We start from the raw sequence: 22,520 nt of genomic DNA on the forward strand, positions 1-22,520 counted from the left end.
GTTCTTAAAATGGTGAATTATGCAGGAAAATTTTGCAGCAGAAGATTACTATGGGGGAGGTCATTTGGTTTGTTTTGTATTAGTATAGAATATGTTCAAACTCAAATATACAGCAAGATCTCATCTTCTCCTCTAACATGAAGATAACCCAGTATATGAAAATGTGTCTGTAGAAACAGAAAGTTTAAACAAAGAATTATCGAGAAGGTATCATAGGAAAAGAGAAATTTCAATAATACGGTGAACACTTTTCTGGGCTAAATGTTCTATCTTACCCAGTTAGTAACCTCATCAAAAAATCCTCAAAAGTTCCTACATTTCCTTTGCCAAATAGAAAAAAATTATGAGTTCTACCTAAATAAATATTCAGTACAGTATTTTGAACAATTCATAATGTCATTTTACCTCAAATAATGATGAAAAATGGAGAGATAATATATATGCATATTAATGCCAAATGACATGAGCTTCCCTTTAAAAAGTTTTCTTGGAAAAACCAGCAGACTTCATCCCCTCCAGTACTGACAGGACTGAAGCTGTTGCTCTATATAAAAATTATAACTGACTATAAAACCTGTCTATCTGAATTAACTGCATGAAATTAATTCCATGAGAAAGGGTTAATATGTCATTATTACAATAATAACAAGTCTTGGAAAAAGAAGCATTACAAAGTGAGAAAATAAGTGTTGCATTCAGTTCAAGCTCTCTTTGAGGGGTTACATTTCATTTTTTGAAACTATTCTACATTTTGCTTCTGTAGTTCTTCTGTATTTCAGTGTGAGGACAAAAAACATACCTTCCACAATGAGCCCCTCCTGTAATAAGAATTATAGAAATGGGCAATAGTGTCTTTGTACTTCTATAGAAGTGTAACATTTATTTTTATCTACCTATATATATATATATATATAATATTTAAAACTAGTCCTTTCTCTCTTGTCAGTGTGCTGTGCCATATGGTGCCGAGCAACATGCCAGATGATAAAAATATTCCTAGAACATATGATATCATCAGTCAATTCAAGAGGGGTGAGACTTCTTGACCAAAGCATTTGTGGCTTTGATACATTTTCCTAGGTGTAAAGTGTATATTTTGAAATGATGAAGCGTGTCCAAGAGGTCTCCTTTGAATTTGCATAAGCAAATTTTCAGATACCAGCTTAGAACATTTTCCTTCTTAAAAAAGATGGAAACTAGATAAATTTTGTTCTAACAAAGGATTTCATGGCAAAGTAGCAGTTCTTTTCCTAGCAAGAAATGATTCACCTTCTTCCTTTCAATATATATTGCTGATAGCTGTTCTGGTGTTGGAACCATGCCATGAAGAATGGCATCTCTCCATCTCCCTTCTCCACTTTCAGAGAAGTCAGAACATAGTGCAGGGTCAGAGGATTTGCACCTTGGGTTTGGTGCAGCTATCAGTACATGCTTGGGAAAAGACTGTGTGTCCCCAGAAAAAAAAAAAAAGAGAGGATAATATTAAGTATTATGGTTTTCTACCAGTCTAACTGAAGTAGCTGAAGTTACTCTGGTGTTAACACTGGAGGTTTCTTACTTTATGTTGAGCCTGTTGCTTGTTTTTATCTGTTTGCACAAAACACCAAAAAAGAGAAAATGAAGTGTTTTCACTTGGCAGGGAGAGTTGTGGTCAAATGGCCTGCTCCAGGGAAACTGTGGGTGTTTCCTCAGTAAATATCACAAGGATGGTAAAAACCAAATACAAGAGAGATGTTAAGAGCTGTATGGACAACATTGCAGGAAGAGTGGCCTTTGCAATGGCATGAGTAATATATACTGCAAATAACAAACGTATGTGCTAGAAGTGCCTACACAGCCAGTGTCTTTAGCAGCCTGCCAGTTCTCTGTTCATTTGTGTCTATGCCATGAGAGGAATATTAAGGAGAAAACTCTCAGCTTTGAGTTAGGACCTAAAAACTGTGCTAGTTGATTCATTGGTATCATCTCTATGTCAGTGCACTCATTCTTCCTGCTTGTCTTCCTTCATCTATTTCCTTTCAATGTTTGTGCTTTACCTGAGAATCTCCATAGTTGTCAGGTCTGGGGTTCCTGGGTCAGTAGTTTTATTTGAGTAACCTCAAAACTCAAGTGTGTATTGCAGCATTCTTGTTCTGTATTCACCATTTTCAGATTTCCAGTCCTTAAGTCATCCTCACTTCACCTCCTGTCAAATATCTGTTAGGGTCTTCACTGACCTATTTGTGGTCAAAAAATTGTCTCACAAGAATTCTTGAATATCCCAGAATAAACATGTCAGTTATACAAAGCATGGTTTAAATGAGAGTGTTTGGTTCGATTATAAGAATCTAATTTGTAGAATGAACTAATTAATTTAGCCTCAACAAAAAGTAACATTCAGAAGTGTGGTTAAAGATCTGTTTTGCATGTTGCTGAGGCTCAAACCTCTGCTGTTGCAGTCCCAGTAATTTTCCAGTCATCCATTAAGTTCTCAAAGAGATAGGATCTATATTTATAATTAAAACAGTGAAAAAATGTGTATGTGATGAAAAGAAAAAAAAGGAAGGGTTTGTTTGTTTATTTGTTTGTTTTGCACAATGTGAAGAGGAGGAAAAAGGGTTCAAAATAAAATATATAAAACAGGGAACAAAGTGTAAATGCTGTCATAAACTATTATCTCTGTACCAGCATGTGTGCTGTTGATGTAGTGGAAAAAAATGCAGTCCTAACTTCCAGTCTATACTTTTCACCCTTTCCTTGTTGTGAGTACTCTTTTTCATATTTAATGGTTCTCCATAACAAGGTCTTTAAATCCATTAACCCATCAGCAATTTGCTTTTACAGGTTAATATACTTACAAATTATTTTGTAATAGAATATCCTCATTAACGGGCAGATTTATTAACAATTCCCTCTCCACAACTCCCCATTTTTTTCTTTGAAACTCAACTACGTACCTAATTTAGTGCTTTTACAGTGACCAATTAGTTTGGCAAAAGAAGTGCTTTGACTTGTGCTTGGCCTTGTAATCTTTTGAGTGTCTCCAGAGGTACATCACACCACAGGATTTTAATAACTCAGACACTGTATGGTTGTTTAATGCAGAACTAAATGGGATTCAGGTCCAGAACCCATAAGATTATACCACCTTTTAGGATTGTGGTTCTCTTCTGGAGAGCTGTATTTACCATGCCAACGTTATTCCCTCAGAGCTACTGCTTACAGCTGTTCTCTTCTCAGTCAGACTTGGTTCTGCTCATCATTTATGAAACAGAACACATGACATTTTTCCATGTATATGTTTGATAATATAATCACAGAATCACAGAATTGGTCAGGTTGGAAGGGACCATAGAGGGTCATCTGGTCCAACCTCCCTGCTCAAGCAGGATCATCACAGAGCAGATTGCACAGGATTGCAGTGAGATCATTCTTGGATCTCTCCAATGAGGAAGACTCCACAACCTCTCTGGGCAGCCTGTTCCCAGAGCATGGTCACCTGCACAATAAAGAATTTCTTCCTCATGTTCAGGTGGAACTTGCTGTGCATCAGTTTTTGGCCATTGCCTCTTGTCCTATTGGTTGGCATCACCGAGCACAGCCTGGCTCCATCCTCTTGACATCCGCTCTTAAGATACTTATACACATTAATGAGGTCCCCTCTCAGTCGCTTCTTCTCAAGGCTGAACAGGCCCAGCCCACTCAGCCTTTCATTGTAAGAGAGTTTCTCCAGACCCTTGACCAACTTAGAAGCTCTCTGCTGAACTGCTCCAGGAGCTTCATGTCTCTCTTGTACTGTGGAGCCCAGAACTGCACATAGTACTCCACATGTGGCCTCACCAGGGCTGATTAGTATACTACTAATTCAAATTTTGAAAATGCAGCCATCCCTCTTGTATTCTTTCTTTTCCAAACCAAGATCAGATGTACAGATCCTATATAAGCTTGTGGTTCAGTTATGGATATGAACTTGTCCTTTGCCTGGAACATCTGAGTACCATTGTTGAGGTTTTCTAAGCCAAGGTGATCAGGGCCAAACCGTATTGCAGATGTGATCCACTCTTTTCAGGAAGACAGAAGTAGCTGTCTGTATTTAAAAGCAAAAGACTTTAAATGATTTCTTAGTGGGGTTCAGGCACCTAAAAATATTCTTCATCACTAACTTTAGGCTGAACTAGTATGTCAGAGCAAAAGACATATATGTGGTTAAATGCTAAAATGATCTATGCTCCATCTACTTCAAAAAAGAATAAAGCAGTACTTCGTAATGTTATACAATCATCTTTCACCTCATTTCTGAGGATCCTGTCATTACAGTCATTTGGGGCTAGACAGCATTATTGTCTATAACCCACTGATGGGAGGACTGAGGCACAGATCAAGACTTTTAAGATGCTGTTAAAGGGAGTGAGTGGGTTCTTTACTGACATGGGGCTAGGCTGTGCAGCCACAGTTAGATGCCACAGGAGCCATTGCCAATCCATGGCAATCCCATGCATTGGATAGGTACTGGGCACTGGCGTCCGCATCTGGACATTTATTAATTTGCTGTCTTAATATTGTAACGTGCAGACCATCTCAATTGATTTGCAATCAAGAAGAACCAACACAATGGGAACAGAAACCCTGTCTAAACAAGTAGGAGCTAACGAGGCCGTGCGGTGTTCTGTGCAGTGATGAGGCAGGAACCTGCCTGTAGGTCATCTTGGCAGATGCATTACAGCACATGCTCCTCTTTTGTAGCCTCAGCTAGGCTGCCTCTGGGCTGCAGCTGGCTTCTTTGCTATATAATTTACCTAAAGAAAGCAAATGAAGCACAGTTTGCCGTGGTATAATTCTTTTTTAATGGTAGTGAAGCAACCTTATCTAACCGCACTCAATATTTTCTCCTAAGAGGAGAAGAGTAACTGGATACAGAAAAGCTCAGAAGTTATGGACAGTGGTGAAAGGGATTTGTGGACTCTTATAATCTTGAGTATTCATTCTCATAGGAGATCACATTTTCAAAAGGTATAGAAACACAGTTGCGAGGACAAAAATATGCATGTTTGTATGGGTTAGTGCACTTGGTTCACTACACAAGCGAATGCATATTTCAGTACCTAATTACCTCTCCTGAAGTGTAGTTATGCAATGCATCCACCCACTTGCTATAAACCTGAATGAAGATATAAGCTGCATATAGGTTGTTTACATTGCAAATCTCTGCCTCTTTTAGAAAATCCAAGTTTTACTCACTTCATATGAGCAGCTCACAGGATTTTAAGAATTCATCTTAACAGAAAGCAGATGGTTTCAGAAAGCTGAAATGAAGAAGGAAAAGGAAGAAGTTGAACATCAGAACTATAATGTATAGCATTAAGTGAAAGCTACTGTGATAGATTTTTTTTTTTTTAGAGACGAGGGATTCCAACAATTAGTTTTGTGTCCTGGCATGCAAGTAGAAAGAAGTGCGAAAGATGCTTTTAAAGAAGCAACTTTACTTTTTTTTTTTTTTTTTTTTAATCTAGGAAGTGTTCAACCATAAATTGCAGAGCATAGGTTATCATTCCTTCTTTGGTTGTCTGTCTCATTAGGAGGTGGTGGCCGTACCTAACTCTTCCCTAGGACCTTCCCTTGCAGGATCCTGGCATCTCTTGTCTCAGTGCTAAGGTTAAAGAAGCCATCATCTCCCAGACAAGGGAATTCAAACTTCTCCAGTGGCTGTGAGAGAGCTGTGTCTTTCTGCCCTGTTCAGCCTCCATCTCCACAGATATATCCTGCCTCTGCAAGACACTGTGGATTAGTGAACCTCAAAAGGACACTTAACAGTGCTACTGCAAAAATCAACAGCCTGTTTTAAATTATCAGGAAGAGTAATTTTCTCTTTCAGTATCAGTATTTCCTTATTAAAATGAGAGGACAAGATTTAAATATAGCATAAAACTTCCAATACTGTGTAGTATTTCTTGGAGGACTGTGTTTGCTATGTTTATTTGCCTCAGGGGTAACACTTTTTTATGTACATTGTGAGGCTCAATAGTCTGGCAGCGGCAGCGCTCAGAGCTGCTTTTCTTGATACTGTGCATCTGTCTCTGTTATGGTATCTATAGCAAAGTTGGTAGGAAGAAATAGATAGTGAAGATGTCTCTGGACTCAGTTTTTCAGTGTTGCTGTAGTTAGGTTTTCCAAAGGGTTGCGATTAATTTTTGTGTAAGGGAAAATACTAACCTTTTTTGCCGGTGACTACTCTTAAAGAAAGAGTGATGAAAAATTCCCAGAGGAAGTTTTGCCATAAATACTGTGAGGATTAATTGCTACCCACTGCTTCCACATGGATAAGTAATCCTTTTGGGCTTATGTGGGAAGCATCATGTGTGCTTTATTAATGATCAGTATTTGGTCAATGTGACTTTTTTTGTTATTTGAAACTTACTTTCTGTCATGAAATATTAGTCTCATCTTAAGAACAAGGGGTAAATAATATGGGTATATTGTTCATATAATTCATATTGTTCCCTACTGTCATTATGTTTTTTTATGCTGAAAGCTCATCTTTAAGTGAGTGATATAAACATTGGTGTATCTTCTCTGTTCCACCTTCATTTCTACAGGGACTGATTTCCAGTCACTACATAATATTGGTGTTCTCACCTGTGCTTTGTGGACTTACAGAGCAGAGCCTCGGCTTCCCAGTAGAAAAAAATTTCAAAACAGGACACTATAAATTGCATTGATGAGAGAATAGTCAAATGCTCAGATAGGTGGAGAATTGATTATAAAAGCTTTTGTTCTTTAAGCTTCACTCATAAGCAAGTGATTCTATTTTAAAACTACTTCATTCCAGAGATTTTTCTTTTTATTCATCCTCAGACAGTTGCTGTTTGCAAACCATTTTTGGTTCTTAGTAGCAGACAAGCATTAGGCAGCTGTTTAGCAGCAGTAGCAGAAGCGCCATTGGTGTACGTCTCCATAAAAATGCAGCTATTTATTATTCTTATTGGGGAAAAATATATATCTCTACATATTCTCTGTATCTCTGTGTGCCATATAGTGAAAGATATATTCAGAAAAGGGCAAGTTGTCCACATGGCTTATGAAAACATATGACTTCTGTTGCTTTTCTTCTTCACAGGTTATTTACATAGCATGGTTAGAAAAAAAATATCTCCTCAATGGAATTTTTTAGTCTACTTATACTCCTATTCAGAGTTTTGTGCTTATAGCCATTCTACACTTTCTGAAGACACCAACTCAGTTCCAAAGCCTGATAAAGACTTGGACTGGAATGGATTCACTTGCTGGTGAATACAGAAAGTCATAGCATTAATATAGAAAGAAAAGCATAGTGTATTAGTCCTGCATTACACCTAGTGAATAACTATGGATTTTCAATGACAAGAGCAATGGATTAATTATACATTATGTCTTTGGCTTTTAGTAGCACTTACAAGTTGGTGTGGGTAAATTCTTACTGAAATCACTGCTAAAATCAGTGTCAAGGTTGGAGAGCCCAACCCTTAGGTCCTGTATGTGTGATCAGATGGTTAGCTTGTGCTGTGAATGCACTTTCTTAACTTTGAGTTCCCACATGGAGAACTGGACAGAAGTAATTGATCTGTTTGGAGTTCATAACGTGATTTGTTCATATTGATTGTGCATAGGCAAGCTCTGAAAGCTTTTGAAAACAGAAGCAGTTAGCACTGATTTATGCTGGGGTCAGTACTGGTCCCACCTAGCCCAAGAGAAAAGGTGGTAAGTTCATTATCTGGAATGCCATTCATCCACAGAGTCCAAGGGTAAAATCCTCAGTCTTCTTTCTTGTGCTTTGGATTTGCCAGCAGAGGAGCATTTCTTTTGTTCCTTTTATTCCTTAATGTGGGTTATGTTAGCTTGTAGTTACCGTAAATATTAATACAGAGAGCCTTCCTGGAGGTCCATCTGACTGCATGTAAAAATGGGGGAAGGGAGCACTTCTAAAGGACTGTTCATCTCATTTTAAGTAAGTCTAAAACAGATTAGACAAATTGCAACTCAAAAGGAGATGGCTAATCCAGATGTGTCCTTGTGCGTCTCTGCCAGAACTGGCCACATACATCTAGCCAGATCTTTGTTTTTCATGTTACTCCTAAAACTGTTCATTCTGATAGCACATGTGCACAATATTTCAAACTGAGTTAAATTTTCCTGGAAATTTGGTATCTGACGAATTTCGCAAACACTTTTGTGTTTTTCTAAGCTCTCCTGAGGATAAAATTCATTTTGTGTGAATGTCCCAAGTACAATTGCTTCTTGATTTGTAACAGCTGCTGCAAAAAAAGAAGTCTTTTACATTAGCAATTCTGGGCAGGCACTCAGATTTTAAACTCTGGGCTACTCCATTCTCTCTCCCCGACTTCCTCAGGAGACCAGTGGATCAAAAACAAAAAAGATTTGGATACATGTAATGTTGTGCAAACCAACGTGCTTTGAGCTTACTGGAGGGCTGCAACAAGCACATGATGATTGGTAGTTTAATTTGGAGACATGATGTTATAAGACATTTTAAATGAGGAAAGAAATTAAATTTAAAATTTCATTTAAAATTCTACTGGTGCAAATATTGTTTAAAAACAAAATAAAAGAGTTTCTTAGATGGTCAGTAGAGGGCAGGCATATTTTATTTCTGAAGAACCTTTGCCCGCTACTGTGTGCAAAGAATATTTGTTCTATCTTCAGATTTGAGGAGTATAAGTCTATTTTGTCACATTACAGTGATATAAATCAGCAGTAATAATTTAAAAAGACATTGTCAACCCCTTTGAGAAGCTAAATGTCCATTTTAAAGCAATTGGAAGATATGAGTTATGACTACAGGCATTTAATTTCTGTGTTTAGATTGTAAAAACCATGGCATAAAAAACCTGAAATATTGCTGCTACCGAGTACTAGATAAGAATCATTTCTCTGCTGAATTCTGTAAAATGCAGTAGTTCTTTCTGATGTGAACTACTATATCACTAATGGGGTGGAAACACACTCCTGAAAGTCATGATTGTTTAAATCTTCAGCTCGGTAACAGAGATTCTTCTTGAAGATCTGACTAGCCAAGCGACTTTAAACCTAAAGGAGCAATGCCTCTTTTAATTTCTACCTGCCTTCCTCTGTAATTGAAACAGTGTTTGTATTTCAGCTGGACAGAATACCTAACAGGTTCTGAGTACAGGGTAAAATCAGTGTCATATCTGATTAACTCAAGAGAAAAAATTAAAGTGGATTTAAAGAAGCATTTATTCTGAATGAGCTCATTCTTCCCCAAATACATTTCAACCCTGAAACAAAATGTAGACAGAGTCTTTTCTGGAAACACATTAATACAAACGCATCTCTAATGTTGTTATGAGATACCCCTTTCAAAATCTTGTAATGAGATTTATTCTTAAAGAGAATGAATGATAAAAAATACACCTTGATTCTGTAAAAGACTAGAATTTTTTTTTAACCTGTGCATAAGTGTGCATACGCATATATGAACTCTTTTTTATGTGTATAGTCAAACTTGCTGCAGTGAAGCTATACATGTAAGTAGCAGTAACATGAGACAAGGGTCGTGTCATCTACCATTCCTTTCTGTGACTTGACAGTTCCATTTTTTTCTGGCAAGGTTGATGTTCACATAGACACCTTTAATTAGGATCAAAAATGGTTTGAAGATTTGTCCCAAAATATGCAGTTTGCATTCACTTTGTCCACTCTGTATCCATCAATAGAAAGTCTTTGTTAGATTTTGGAACTATTCCAGCTAGAAGAAGTGAATGCTCTGAAAGATGGTTGTCATCAGCTCCAACTTCATGGCTTTGGACTTATGAGTTTGGGTGCCTCGTTGCCTTCATTATGACCATGGCTTAGACACGTGTGACTGAGATAAAGAGGTCCTTGAATTTCATCTGTAACTGAAGATGAAACCAAGTTTGTGTGATTACTTTAGTTCTTTTTAAAGAAATGCTCTGGCCTTACAGGCAAGGAGCTGAATTTATATGCTACTCATGCCTTCCAGATGGTCTCTGGGATTAGTTTCAATTTTTCCTTCTAGAAATTAATGGAGGTCCATATTTTTGTGCAATCCAGTTAGATACTGAGATGATGAATCTCTGTAAGAAATGAAAGCTGATTGAAGAGATGCAAATGTTAAAACCCTCAAATGATTTCAATCAAAATTGGACTTGCTATCATGTGGGTACATGTTACTAAATTAACTTCAATTTTATCTACTTGTATCTTTGTTGAAGTTATCTAGGCAGATGGAAGAACTGTCCATATGCAGCCTATACCATGTACAAAATTTACAGGATATACTTTATTCTAATCTTGCACTTAACCCCTAAATGATGTAGTGTTATGTTTCCTATGAAATACTAAGTATAAAATCTGAACCTCCTGCTTAATGCTTTTAGGTGATTGGATTTCACCACACTTAGACTGGATAGAAAAATCTAAAACTTCATCATGTATTGTTCTGCAACAGTGACGACACTGCAGCAAAATATATGGAACTTACTTTAGAAATGGTATTTTTGTCTATAATACAGTAACCTTCATCAGGCCAACAAGTAGCTTTCGAAGTTTTAATGCATAAGCTCTCAAAAATTACTTTTTCCTTTAAAATTTTTGCCTTTGATTTGATATGGTGAAACTACTATAGTGTAAATTTCAAGGTTACTTGCACTGACAACATCAACTTGAAACCTAGTAATTTCATAAAAAAGTAGAGCTAGTAGTTTCAGGAAATGTTTCTATTTCTATATTACCTTGCCAGTTTCTGTAATTCTACTATTATGTTTTCCTCTTTAATGACTTTTATGCCTTGTGTTGGACTGCAAGGCTTTCACAAAAGCAGGGGAAAATCCATTTATGCAGGGTAACAGTGAGACTGACTTTAAACAAAACGGTACTTTCTAACACAAATTCTTAAGTGAATTTTTTACACAAATTCTATATTCACATAATAAACAGAAATTTAAAAATCTGATTTTTTAATGAGTTTTGCCTATTCATGCAGACCTATTTAGTGCTGAGCATGATAAAACCTGGAGATAATTTCTGCAAGAAACTGCCCCTTGAAAACAAGACAAACAGATGGCCATAGAGGAAACAGCGAAAAATGGGAATGGACTGATCTATAGTAGGTCAAACATTTTCATCAAGGAGTACTGGAACAAGGTCTTACTGAACATTTTCAGTACCACCTTAAAAAATTAGAACCACCGTTTTAGCTTATCTGGTTTTTTTTAAAGCCGAGGACGCTGGTACATGTACGCTGCTGTGTACCATACATTACCTGTCTACTGTAGCCTCCTTAGGAATGGTATGTGGACCACCTGAGGGCTCCAGCAGTTGCAAAATCACTCATCTAAATAAAGCTGAGGAACAACCGTGACCAGAGTCAAGTGTGAGCTGTCCTTCAGGGCTGTGAAGACTTCTGGTAAAGCCATGTTCAGTGCCGTGGAATCTTGTGCTCAGTCTTCTTCATCTACACCCTCTTGTCTTCAGAGGTGCTGAAATGGCTATTTCCATGGCTCTGCTTGTGTCACTTCTCTTGATGCTCTGTAACCTCTGAAATGCGAAGGGTGAGATGTGTTGTAGCAGACATGAAGGCAAACAGCAGTGTGGGAAGCTGAATTGAGATAACCCAGACATGGTTGCAAAAGGATGTTCAGCGTTTAGTTTAATACCTGTATAAAAACATGTATGGTTAAGAAGACTTACGGAAAGGAACTAGGAAATAGTTCCTATGCAGTAGGACAGAAAAAAAATGCATGACAGGGGATTCAGAGATGAGTCTGTGGGTGAGCATGGATGTATTGGAAACTGAGAGGAGCAAAATGGAAAAGAAGTAAGAGGAAGCTTGAGAAGAAGTGATAGAAAAGAGAAAGAAAAGAATCTCCTCTTTGTCTCTTGCATAAAAATGTGCACGTGAGAAAGAACTCATTTGAATATTAGAAAAATATAAAGAATTGGGAAGGGTGACCAGGGAAATGTTAAACTGGAAGTAAAACAGAGAGGGAAAGGGCTTACTTGTTTGGGTTTTGCTTTTTTTTTTTTTTGGCAACAGAATGCTCCCAGATTGCTGCTTCCTACCATCCCCCACTTTTCTTTTTTTCCTGGCTAAATATCTTCTGATTTCCCAATATCTTCTCATTCTATAAACTGGGGTGGGATTTATGACTTTCACATAATATTTATTACTCTTATTGCAGTACTACTCAAAGTCTCAAACAAGGTCAGGACCTTTCTGGGAAAGTAACTATGAAAACAAGGAAAGATGATAAATTTCACATTCTGAAGCCTTGTTCAAAGGCTGTTTAAAGCCTTCTTCAAAGGCTGTTACAAGCAGTGTGAAGACTCCCTTTAATGTGAATGAGTGGGTAACATTTTAAATGTGCTAGAAAACTAAGTATGTTTCTGCATATTGCAATGGCGTGTCAGTAGAGATGCAAAGCCAGCCTGAAAGTCTGAGCAGTGGAAGTCTGAGGTAATGCATCTCAAGATGCAAGACCAAGTCGTGGCTTTATTGGAGAAAGTGGGAGTAGGACTCCAGCCCTGCAGCTTCTGGGACAGCAATTAGATCAAATGATTCTTCTAGATCTAAATGATCTTTGCACTGTAGCAATGAAGTGCAGCTGGACTATTTAAATGCAAGAGGGTCCTACTGTAGAAGTTGGCCAGGTTTTGTTGTTTTGATCTTTAGCTGTAAGCTATGTTTAAAGTAAACAGAAACAGCATGGCAGGGCTGAAGAAAGTCAGGCTTAGGACTTGTCATTAATTCCCTGGATACTCCTTTTTCCAGTTGCCAAGTCCAGTTTAGCCCTGGTTGATCCCCCAGAGAAATGTTAGAACGATTCATAAGCACCTAGACAATAATCAGGTGATAAAAAACAGCCAGCATGAATTTGTCAAGAACAAATTGTGTCAAACCAATCTCATTTCCTGCTTTGACAGAGTAACTGGCCTAGTGGATAACAGAGAACTAGGAGATGTGATGTATCTTGACTTAAGTGAGGCTTTTGACACTGTCCAACATGACATTCTTTTAAGCAAGCTTGAAAAATATGGCCTAGATGAAATCGCCATGAGTGGCTGCAAAGCAGTTGAAAAGTGTTCTCAAAGAGAAGTTATTGGTGGTGCTCTTCCCAGCTGCAGCAGGGGCAGCTCACCTGACATTGCTAATTGGCCTCTTCACGGAAAGGTCTGCTCTCTAATCCATCTAATCCATCATTCAAAATGCTAATGAGAAAATACGCTCTATTTTTTTAACAGGGGCAGGCGGGGATGTTTGCAACACTTTGGAGCAATGAATTGGAGCAGAAGGATCACTATAAAAATCGACCAAGTGAAATTTGGTAAAGAAGTACAAAATACGGCCCTTGGAAATGATACAGTAAATGCACAAAGACAAAAGAAGTAATTGGAAAGCAGAAAAGTATCTGAGGTTTTAAGAGATCACAAATGAAATATAACTCACAAAGGACATGCTATTGCAAATAAAGCACCTCTTTTTTTGGGATTCTTTAACAGGAGTGTCATGTGTAAGACATGGGAAGTAATTATTTTGCACCATATGGTGCTGGTGAGGCCTCAGCTGGAGTATTGAATCCAGTTTTGGGGACTGCATATAAAGAAAGATGTAGATAAATTGGAGAGTTTCCAAAAGAAATCATGAGGAAATGAAGAATTTTAAAAGTATGATTTAAAATGAAAGGTTCAAGGAGTTAGGTTTTCCTAGAATATTTATGCCCTTTACCCCTAGGAGGGTCTAGACAGTCTCCTGAGAGTCGTATGTTTTGGTAGTCCTAGCTGTAATATCATCAATCTGAATAACATACTCATCTCAGTTATGATTAGTTGATGTCATAGCAGAGGCATCAGAGAAGTTCTGGAAGAGGAAGCAGATACTTGGAGTGGCTTCGGAGGCTTTCTGTGTGCAAGTACAGCAGTAAGAAAGAGTTTATTGGGGAAATAGAGAAGCCAGTGTTCAAGACTGACTGTGGAGAAAACCGACTTTATACATGATGACTATTTTTTTGTGTGGCCACATGGACTGAAGTATCATCATTTTGACGAGCTGGTACCATCCTTCGCCACCCGGGGGTTTCTTTCCGTAAAGTTTTCATCGCTGGAGATTTCTGATTGGATCCAGAGTATTTTTTCCCCTGAGCTGAAACACAGTAGATTAAGAACAACGTTTTTAGGAAGCAAAAATTTTTAAGAAGAAAATAAATCCACATTTAAAGTATATGGTCAGATTTTTCCCTCTTTCTTTTCTATGTTTATTTTTCAATTCCAAAATACTACTTCTGAGTTGTAGCCTTTAGACATTGAGGTATTCGCAACGATAATTGCTGACCCTTGCTTTCTGTTTCTCTGCTTTTCTTTAGAACTGTAGTACACATACTTACGTACAGCTGTGGGAAAGTTCCCAGCATTTGCAAGATTCAGTCCCATGTGCTCCTCTGAAAAGCAGAGTTAGCATAAGCGTGTCCAGGTTGACTACACAGCAGCTCAGCTCGCTGGACTAATGCAGTGCCAAGTATGGCATTTATCTTTGCTGTGGAAAGTTCATGTGATCTCCAAGAAAATGTTAACAGATCAGTAATAATGAATTTTTTTAAGATAAGTGAGGAATAATAAATATAACACCTTTTTTTCTTTCATAGAAGCCACATCCTCCCTCAAGGAGAGTTGGACTTTCCAGTGTGATTTGAGGGTGTTTAAGCTTCCTCAAAGTTTAGGGATTTGTGGAGCAAGTGAGAGTAGTAATGCATCCTCTGAAGGATAACACTGCCCAGACATCCCAGAAGGATAATATTGCCCATTTCTAAACCCCATGTCAGGCTTTGTGGCTGGTGGAGCTGAAGAGCCACTGTCGTGGCTGCTCTTCAGCCTGTCCTACACATCCTTCCAGATAGGTGGCACAGGGAGCATAGACCTTCAGCTTTGTAGTTCCCCAGCTTCTTTGCCTTAGAGGCTGCTTAATACCGGTGACTTAGTTGGAAATGATGTGATTATCCATAGGTATGTGCAGAATCTGTATCATAGCTCACCCTGTGCCTTCCAATACAATGCCTCAAAAGCATTTGTATTTTAGCCTGAAAAAAGCAAGCAAAAAAAAATCTCTCTTAGATACACACAAACAAAACAAACAAACAAATAGAAAAAATAGCAGAACCTGGTTTAATCCACAGCAAACCCGAGGCAACTCAAAGTTAAGCTTCCCATTCAACTACTAATTCATTGCTTTTGTTTGTGGGTATTGCAGTATAGATGGTTCGTGAGAGTACCCGATGATTATCATCTTTCATAGTGATGCAGCTATCCCACAGAAGGGATTAAGAGTGAAGCTTCCTTTAAGTGCTTGCACTTTGCAGTGTTACAGAGCATGGGGAAGTCGTTTCGTGTGTGTGCAAGGGGGGCTGCACGTGGGTGCGAATTAATAGAGTTTTTAAATGTATTTTTAATTTTTATCTCCAAGCACTGCTCTATTATCAGCTAGATGATAAAATGTCTTGAATAGTTGACTCTAGGGCTTTCACTAAACTGCCCATGAATGCTGAAACCATCTGTTTTTCTGGACGTTTGTCAGGGTGAGTGTGGCAGAGGCAGCTGTTTGAAAAGGGACGCTTTGGATGATGAACCAGCCCATTGTTTCTGAGCGATGCGCTTGCATTCAGCGGCTCTACCCAAGCGTACTATAGAGCAATCAAAATCAAACTATTGTTTGTCCCAATCATATTGATCTGAAAAGAAGGTGGTGGGATGACCGCATTGTAGATGCAAATAGTTGTTTAGAGCAGCTGTATGCTGGCCAATATGTACCACAGTAGGAATCCCACATGGAAGCTAGAGGGCTCCCTGCACCCTACTGGGGACAGAGAAAAGATGATGCCAGATTGAACTTCAGTCTACAGCAAAAAGGAAGACTCTGAACTGTTGGTATTGCTAGTAATTTGCTTTTTACAGCAATGGTTGACGTTAACCCTGTAGTGCCTTAGTAACTAAAGTCAATTGTTTGGGGTTTTTTTCTGCAAGCACATTGTGAAGAGAGGTTATCAAGAAGATAATTACCTAAAACTACTGCGATGAAATATAGAAGTAATTGGATTGCTTGGATGTCAACTATCAATTTTCTCTTCTATAAAAATTAATTGCATTTTTGTTGTTTTCTATGCGGAATCATTCATGCAGTGTTTAAAGTTTTCATAATTTATTTATGATGATGAAAATATAGCAGCTGAATCGAAACATATTGTGGTGTATGTTTCTGTGTTAAATATAGCTGTCTTATCTCTGCAGAAAGCAGGAGAAAATATGATCTTTAGTGCATGTAATGAAGATTATAGCTTTTAGTTTAGAGGAACTAAGAAAGCTGCACTTCATCCATTAACATTTTAAGCTTTTTAGTTGTCCTTGTCACTTCATTGCATGCATGCTAATATCTCCTCATATAAAATTTAATCTGTCGAACTAAATGAAGGAATTAGTATCTGAAAGACATCTTTCATTAAGCAATTAACGAATCTTTCTAACAAATCTACAAAAGCATATGTGTTTATATTTAATAAGTATTTGTATGATCAGCCAATTACAATACATAGATACATCTTTTTTGTTTATTTGTGATATTACAAAATCTAAACTTAAAATTAAGTTGCAATTATGCTTTACAAAATGTAACTTTCTAAACAACTGTGGTTAGGGAACTGCTGTCTTTAAGAATCATATCGCAGTCCCATAAAGCTTAATATCTATTTCTTTGCTTAAGAATCTTTTTTCCTGTCTCTTTGTGATTCATGGATGGAAATGATGAAGTAGTAAAGAATCTGCAGAGGGAATACATTCAAGGATATGTCTTTTTAAAATTAGCAGTTATGTATATGTGCATGTAGGAGGGAAGCAAACAAGAAGAGGATGGCAGCCTGGATGAAAAGATGATCACCTGCACCAGCTGCAATATGTTTCCTTTCACAGCTCTCTTTTCAGGCTGCTTGCATAATTTAATGAAGGGACACCCCAGCCTAACTTAAAGTATTACTAAACCAGTGTCAGCCTCTGTGTAAAAAGAGAAAAAACATGAGTAATAATAGTGACATTGTCCTTTTGCCTTTGCACCATCATTAACTTCTTCAGGAGTCTTTAACTTCTTTTCTTAGCAGTATCTATGAATGCTTCCTTCCTAGGCTTCCTTCTTGTTTGAATTACTAGTCTTCAGAATGCTCCATCTGATGTATAAATGTCCAGTCGCTGCAGCACTTGGAATTGCCAATTGACTAGTAAGTCTATAGTATGAATTTTAAGAAAAAGCTACTTGATTTTCTTGAATAAAGTGGTGCTCCTGTACTAGTTGCTCTATATCTGACCCACTTTTATAGGGTTTTTTTGTTTGTTTTGGGTTTTTTGTGTTTTTTTTTTTAATAAATGAAGTCTTCACTGCAGTCATGTAGTTTTTTGGAGAAAAAGACTATGGTAAAGCAGAGGAGCTATGAATCATACTAGCTTCAAAAAATGGCCATTTTTCTGAGTAAGGACAAAATTCTGCATTAACTTGTTCATTTTCAGGCACATACAGTATTACAACAATTCTAAGAATTTCCTTCTAATAAATTTTGAAGAATAATGTTCTTCAGAAACTTCTACCCTTCTGAGTGCATATAGGTCCATGGCAGTTGGGAGGAAAACTCTGTAGAGAAAAATTTGAGGTAGGTAAAAGGAATAAAACCTCAAGTACATAGAAAATGCTGCAGTGGCAGTTATCTCCAGTGGAGAGACCTGTGAGTCAGGTCAGTTAATGAATTACAGGAAGGCACTTGGGTGTTAAAAAAATGAATTTGGCCAGTAGAAAGACTTGTTTTTCTTTCCAGACGTACCAACCAACATTAAGACAGACAGTGTAGCATGCTTGATTTGACTCATTTGCTTATCTTTTTCATTAGCAGTTTGCTACCTGACTGTTTCAGAGCCAGTTCTCCAAGTGTTAAAATAACTCACCAGCTTGACAGCTATCATATATGTCTGGCACTATTAACAAAGTGCAATCCTTGCCATGAAGTTTGAAAAAAATGTATCAGACACCTACTTGCTGGTTGCCAGAGGACCAAGCCTCTGAGCAAGAGAGAGACAGAGGGAGATGCTGTACCACCAGTGAAGTTCAGGGATGGTGAGGAGCCAAGACACCTGCTATTTTTACCTCCTGGAAAGGGTGGAGTGGAGGAATCCTGGAAATCTTTGTTTACTCTCAGGTACTTCTTTGTCGCATCTCTGAAAGTCTGCTCAAAGTTTCACTCTTTGTGTCAATCTCAGGGTCATGTTTGTCTCATCTTGTGTTGTGGTGGAGTCTGAAGTCTTCTGCTCAAGGATGCTTTTTAGCTGTGTGCAGTGTGCTTCACAAAGTATTGATAAGGCCCATTCCTATGCTGAAAGAGCTCTGGCCACTCTCAAGCATTAGCAGCTTCCTTCTGCTTTTAATCTTTTGTTTGCTCTCACATGGCTTTCTGGACATGGGCTTTTATTACACTCCTTTTGTCATATATGCCTTGAGCAACTAACTCCAGTGGCTCCTTCAGTGGTACTCAGTTTCGCTGAATGTTGGCATCCTGAAATTATTGTTCAGTTAAATTCAGAGATTTTACTAAGTGCAATTCCTGGATCTGCTTTACTTCAAATGGAATTACACAAACCGGAGCTACAGAATATCAGTGTTTGGTTATAGTCCTTCTGATCAAGAGCAGTATAAATACATAGATAGACAGAAATCCGTGCCTTGGAAAAATGATACATCACTAGTGTATTGCACTTTAACATTTTCTCATAGCCAGTTTTCACCAGAAAAACTGTGGAGATGCACTTGGACACAGATATAGGGTTGTGGTTTTATGCTGCAGTTACCGGAGGCAATCATTTGCCTATGGTCTCCGGCTGGATTAGACTCTACTTTAGTCAACCCAATGCCTGTGTCTGCCGTGCATTTCCCAGTGTGAACATGGATTGTAGAAGAGATAGATGCAAACAATAATGCCAAACTATTACTACTGTGTGCCTGTGTATTAATATTATTTGGCTGGGATTTTATTAGGGAAAAAATACGAGAATTTCTTTTTCAGACTGAGTGAAGGCTCAGATCTCTAAATCCTATCAGAGACAGGGAAATAGTCTGATATAAATAATGTTTCTTTGGGATGGGCGCACAGAAATAAAGCTTATTTCACTTTGTTGCCTTTCAGATTGTAGTCTGCTTTAGTATATGCATTCTGTATGCGTTAGTATAAAAATGCATACATCTGAATCCACCTTTTCTTCTTTCCTTATTTTTTTGTGTTTAAGACGTGTTGTTATATCCCCTAAAAAGATTTCTTAAGAGTCTCCTTTTCCTAGTGGAAATTTTTCTTCCCAAAGAAGAATTTTGACAATGATACTGATTAACATCCTTTCACAAGGTGAATAATATGTTAGGCGAAAATGTAGTGGAGTTAGAGAATTTGGCACAAAATTGGAATAAGGACAAAATGTTGTCAGAATTGGGTGCTGGAAGCCATATGCTTCTTTTTTGAAGGTGGGTCACGTTTTTAGCTGTCAGATGGCTAAGAATTCTCACATTGCCCGTGGACTTCAGGCAGAGACAGGTTTTCACCACGGTGGGAAGGCAGACCTGCCTGCTACCCCCAATTTGGCACATGAATTCAAAACTTGTATGACAAGGCATCTGATTTATCAAGCCTAATTTGTGACGTGGAAGGACTTCTCTTACACAGATTTGTTTTCTACTCTTACTGGGGTGAGCTGTCATTTTATTACAAGTTTTGAAAAATGGGGAAGATTGGGTTTGTTGGTTTATATCTTTCTCCAAAGGATTAAACTTGCAAAATGAAGTGCTTGAATAGGAATTTCATCTTTAAAAGGGCACAATCATTCTTGTGTTTGAGAGAACAGAGAGACAAAGACGAAAAAAGCTAAAAATCCCCATAAAATTAGACTTCTGGTCTCAAACCCAGACGAGCTCATAGGTAATTTACACCAGACTTTTTTGCCCTCACTTTTTACCAGCTTGAATAAACCTGCTGTTTTTATCTTCCACTTCTTCCCAGTGTATTTTTAGGAAAGTTATTATGCTAAATAAGTATAACTCCTTGTCCAAAGAACTGATCTCACTCCTTTAGCATATAAATTAATATCTTTATTTACTTATTTTTTTAATTGTCCACTAAGTTTTCTTTGAAATTCCAGAGGAGGTTTCATCAGAGATTTTTTGGGGGTGATACAAATATTTCTGCTGACAATATGTGGATTGACAGTACTATTGTGTTTCAGTGTCTCATTAGTAGAAAAAAATTAATAGCTCTTGGTCCTTGGCCTTCTCTGTGTTTACAGTTCTGGAAGCACAGCACCCAGAAGAAGTTCTTGTCTCTGTCCTGAAGTGCACGACCTCTCAGCTAAGGCTAACAGATCTTCCATTACTGATGTCCCACATTTCATCTTTGTGATTTCTGGTCCTTCTTTTTGTTAGGAGTGAGTCTTGACTTCACGTTCTCAATAACATCCTTATATTTATTATTTTGGTGGTGAAAATATTAAAACTAACCTTAAAGCCAGTTTTTAAACTACTTTACTGGTATTCTCCTTCCCATATAAATAATTTTTTTTAGTGTGTAAACTACTGATTTTGGTGGCTGATTCCAGAACTGTTTGTGACTATTGGAGATGCTCTGCTGAATTCCAGATAGGTTAATAATTACTGTGTTTGTTGGTTTAGTTTTTAATGTAAAATACTGGTTCACAGAATCATAGACTCATAGAATGGTTTGGGTTGGAAGGGACTTTAGAGATCATCTCATTCCAACCCATCTGCAATGGACAGGGACACCTTCCATTAGACTAGGTTGCTCAGAGCCCAATTCAACCTGGCCTTGAACATTTCCAGGGATAAGGCAGCCACAGCTTCTCTAGGCAGCCTGTTTCAGTGCCTCACTGCCCTCACAGTAAAGAATTTCTTCCTAATATCTAATCTAAATCAACCCTCTTTCAGTTCAAATCATACCCCTTGTCCTATCACTACATGTTCTCCTAGAAAAGAAAGATTTCATGTCTAGCTGTCCCCTTTCAAAAATTGTTTCAAAATGTCAGGATCTCTAGAGGTGTGTAGTACTCTAGGTCTCCTTTTCTACATTATTACCATTAGAAAGATGTGGGCATAATCATGTTGTCCAACTCCTGATTTGTATGAAGAATGTATTTATTTCGACAAAAATCAGTACAGTGGTTTTTTCAAAGCAGACTATTCTTGACTTCTAATCTTTTTTTTTCAGTGTTTGGAAATGAAGCTCAGTTACACTTTATGGATGTTGTATGTCACAAGAAGGAGCTTTATGCAGCAGTTTATCATGCAGAATTTCTGTTTCTGAATGGTTTTTAATAAGAAACTTGCTTGTGTTGAAATGTGTCTTTGCAGCTTTCCAAGTAGAAGCCGACAGGTATGGACCCATTCACACTGAGGGAAAAATTATCCTACTTTCTTGCAAATGAGTTCTAAAAAAGGAAACTGCTTATGGTTATTAGGAGATCCTATAGCAATCTTTGTCCTGGCTTGCTCATACAATTCTTCTTTAGATGCTTACCAAGTTACTTATCCCAGTCATCTCAGAAAATATCTTCCCTTTACTAATATTTGCTTTAGGTTTGATTTGATACTCTAATCTTTATTTTACATCCTCGGCTGTCTGTGGTTTAATCTCAAACCAGTGAAAGTGGCTTCTGAGTGGCTGCACTGCTGTGGATCTCATGTAGCTGAGTGGCATCAGCCCTTAAAACAGAGCTAGTTGCCAGCAGACTGGAAATTATTTCTGTTTTCCTCAAGCAAGGGTGGCTCTCAGGTAGCTTTCTCATGTTTTATTAGGAGGAACCTATGGCCTTTCAGTTCCTATGTGAATTTTCTATTTGTGAAAGCGGGTGGTATTTCTAGACATGGAAACTTTTGTGTACAGATTTATCGAACAAATTTGATATTCAGTACTCACTGCAGACAAATGCTGCACATTCAGTCCTCAATATGCACACGTATCAAATGAGGAATGTGTACTCAGCCTTCCCTTGAAGTAAAGGCTTTTCTCATTCCAGCATTGAGTGAATCAAAGTTTAATGATAGTAATGAGGCTAAATTAACAGAGTTTATGCATGAAATAAATACAAAAGATTATAAATATAAAATTAGTTCCAGAATCTTAAAGATTTTAGGTCAAAAACCTTCTACTACCATCAGTGTTTTTAACTGATAAATTTTTACCTCCTGTTCTGTTTTAAAGCCAGTTTCTCTCCTGCACTGAACATACAAAAAATACAAGATAAAATACTGAATAAAAATGCTGTGTAATAACATAGCATGGTGATGGTTCAAGTACAAGAGTAACCAAGGGATGGTGATTAAAGTAAAATAAATATTTTACATAATTAAAAAAAAAAAACAAAAACCCACAGAGTTTTGTTCCCCCTCTTTAAAAAAGGTTTAGCAGTTAAATTTACTATTTTCTTAATTCTATGGG

General features: G+C 37.6%; 1 protein-coding gene across 2 annotated transcripts in view; it reads left to right on the top strand.

Annotated features, from left to right (window-relative positions):
* Positions 1–22,520, top strand: part of LOC135412928 (cytochrome P450 7B1) — a 129,485-nt gene that overhangs the window by 22,011 nt on the left and 84,954 nt on the right. The window contains exon 1 of one of the 2 annotated variants that reach the window (XM_064651946.1): positions 13,252–13,337. The exons of the other annotated variant lie outside the window; for it this stretch is intronic. Within the exon in view, the coding sequence (XP_064508016.1) occupies positions 13,267–13,337 (71 nt within the window). The 5' untranslated portion in view covers positions 13,252–13,266. Of the gene's footprint in view, positions 1–13,251; positions 13,338–22,520 lie in introns of those variants that run through there. 2 annotated transcript variants of the gene reach the window in all.

The sequence above is a fragment of the Pseudopipra pipra genome, chromosome 1 (assembly GCF_036250125.1).
Source record: "Pseudopipra pipra isolate bDixPip1 chromosome 1, bDixPip1.hap1, whole genome shotgun sequence".
Lineage (NCBI taxonomy): Eukaryota > Metazoa > Chordata > Aves > Passeriformes > Pipridae > Pseudopipra > Pseudopipra pipra.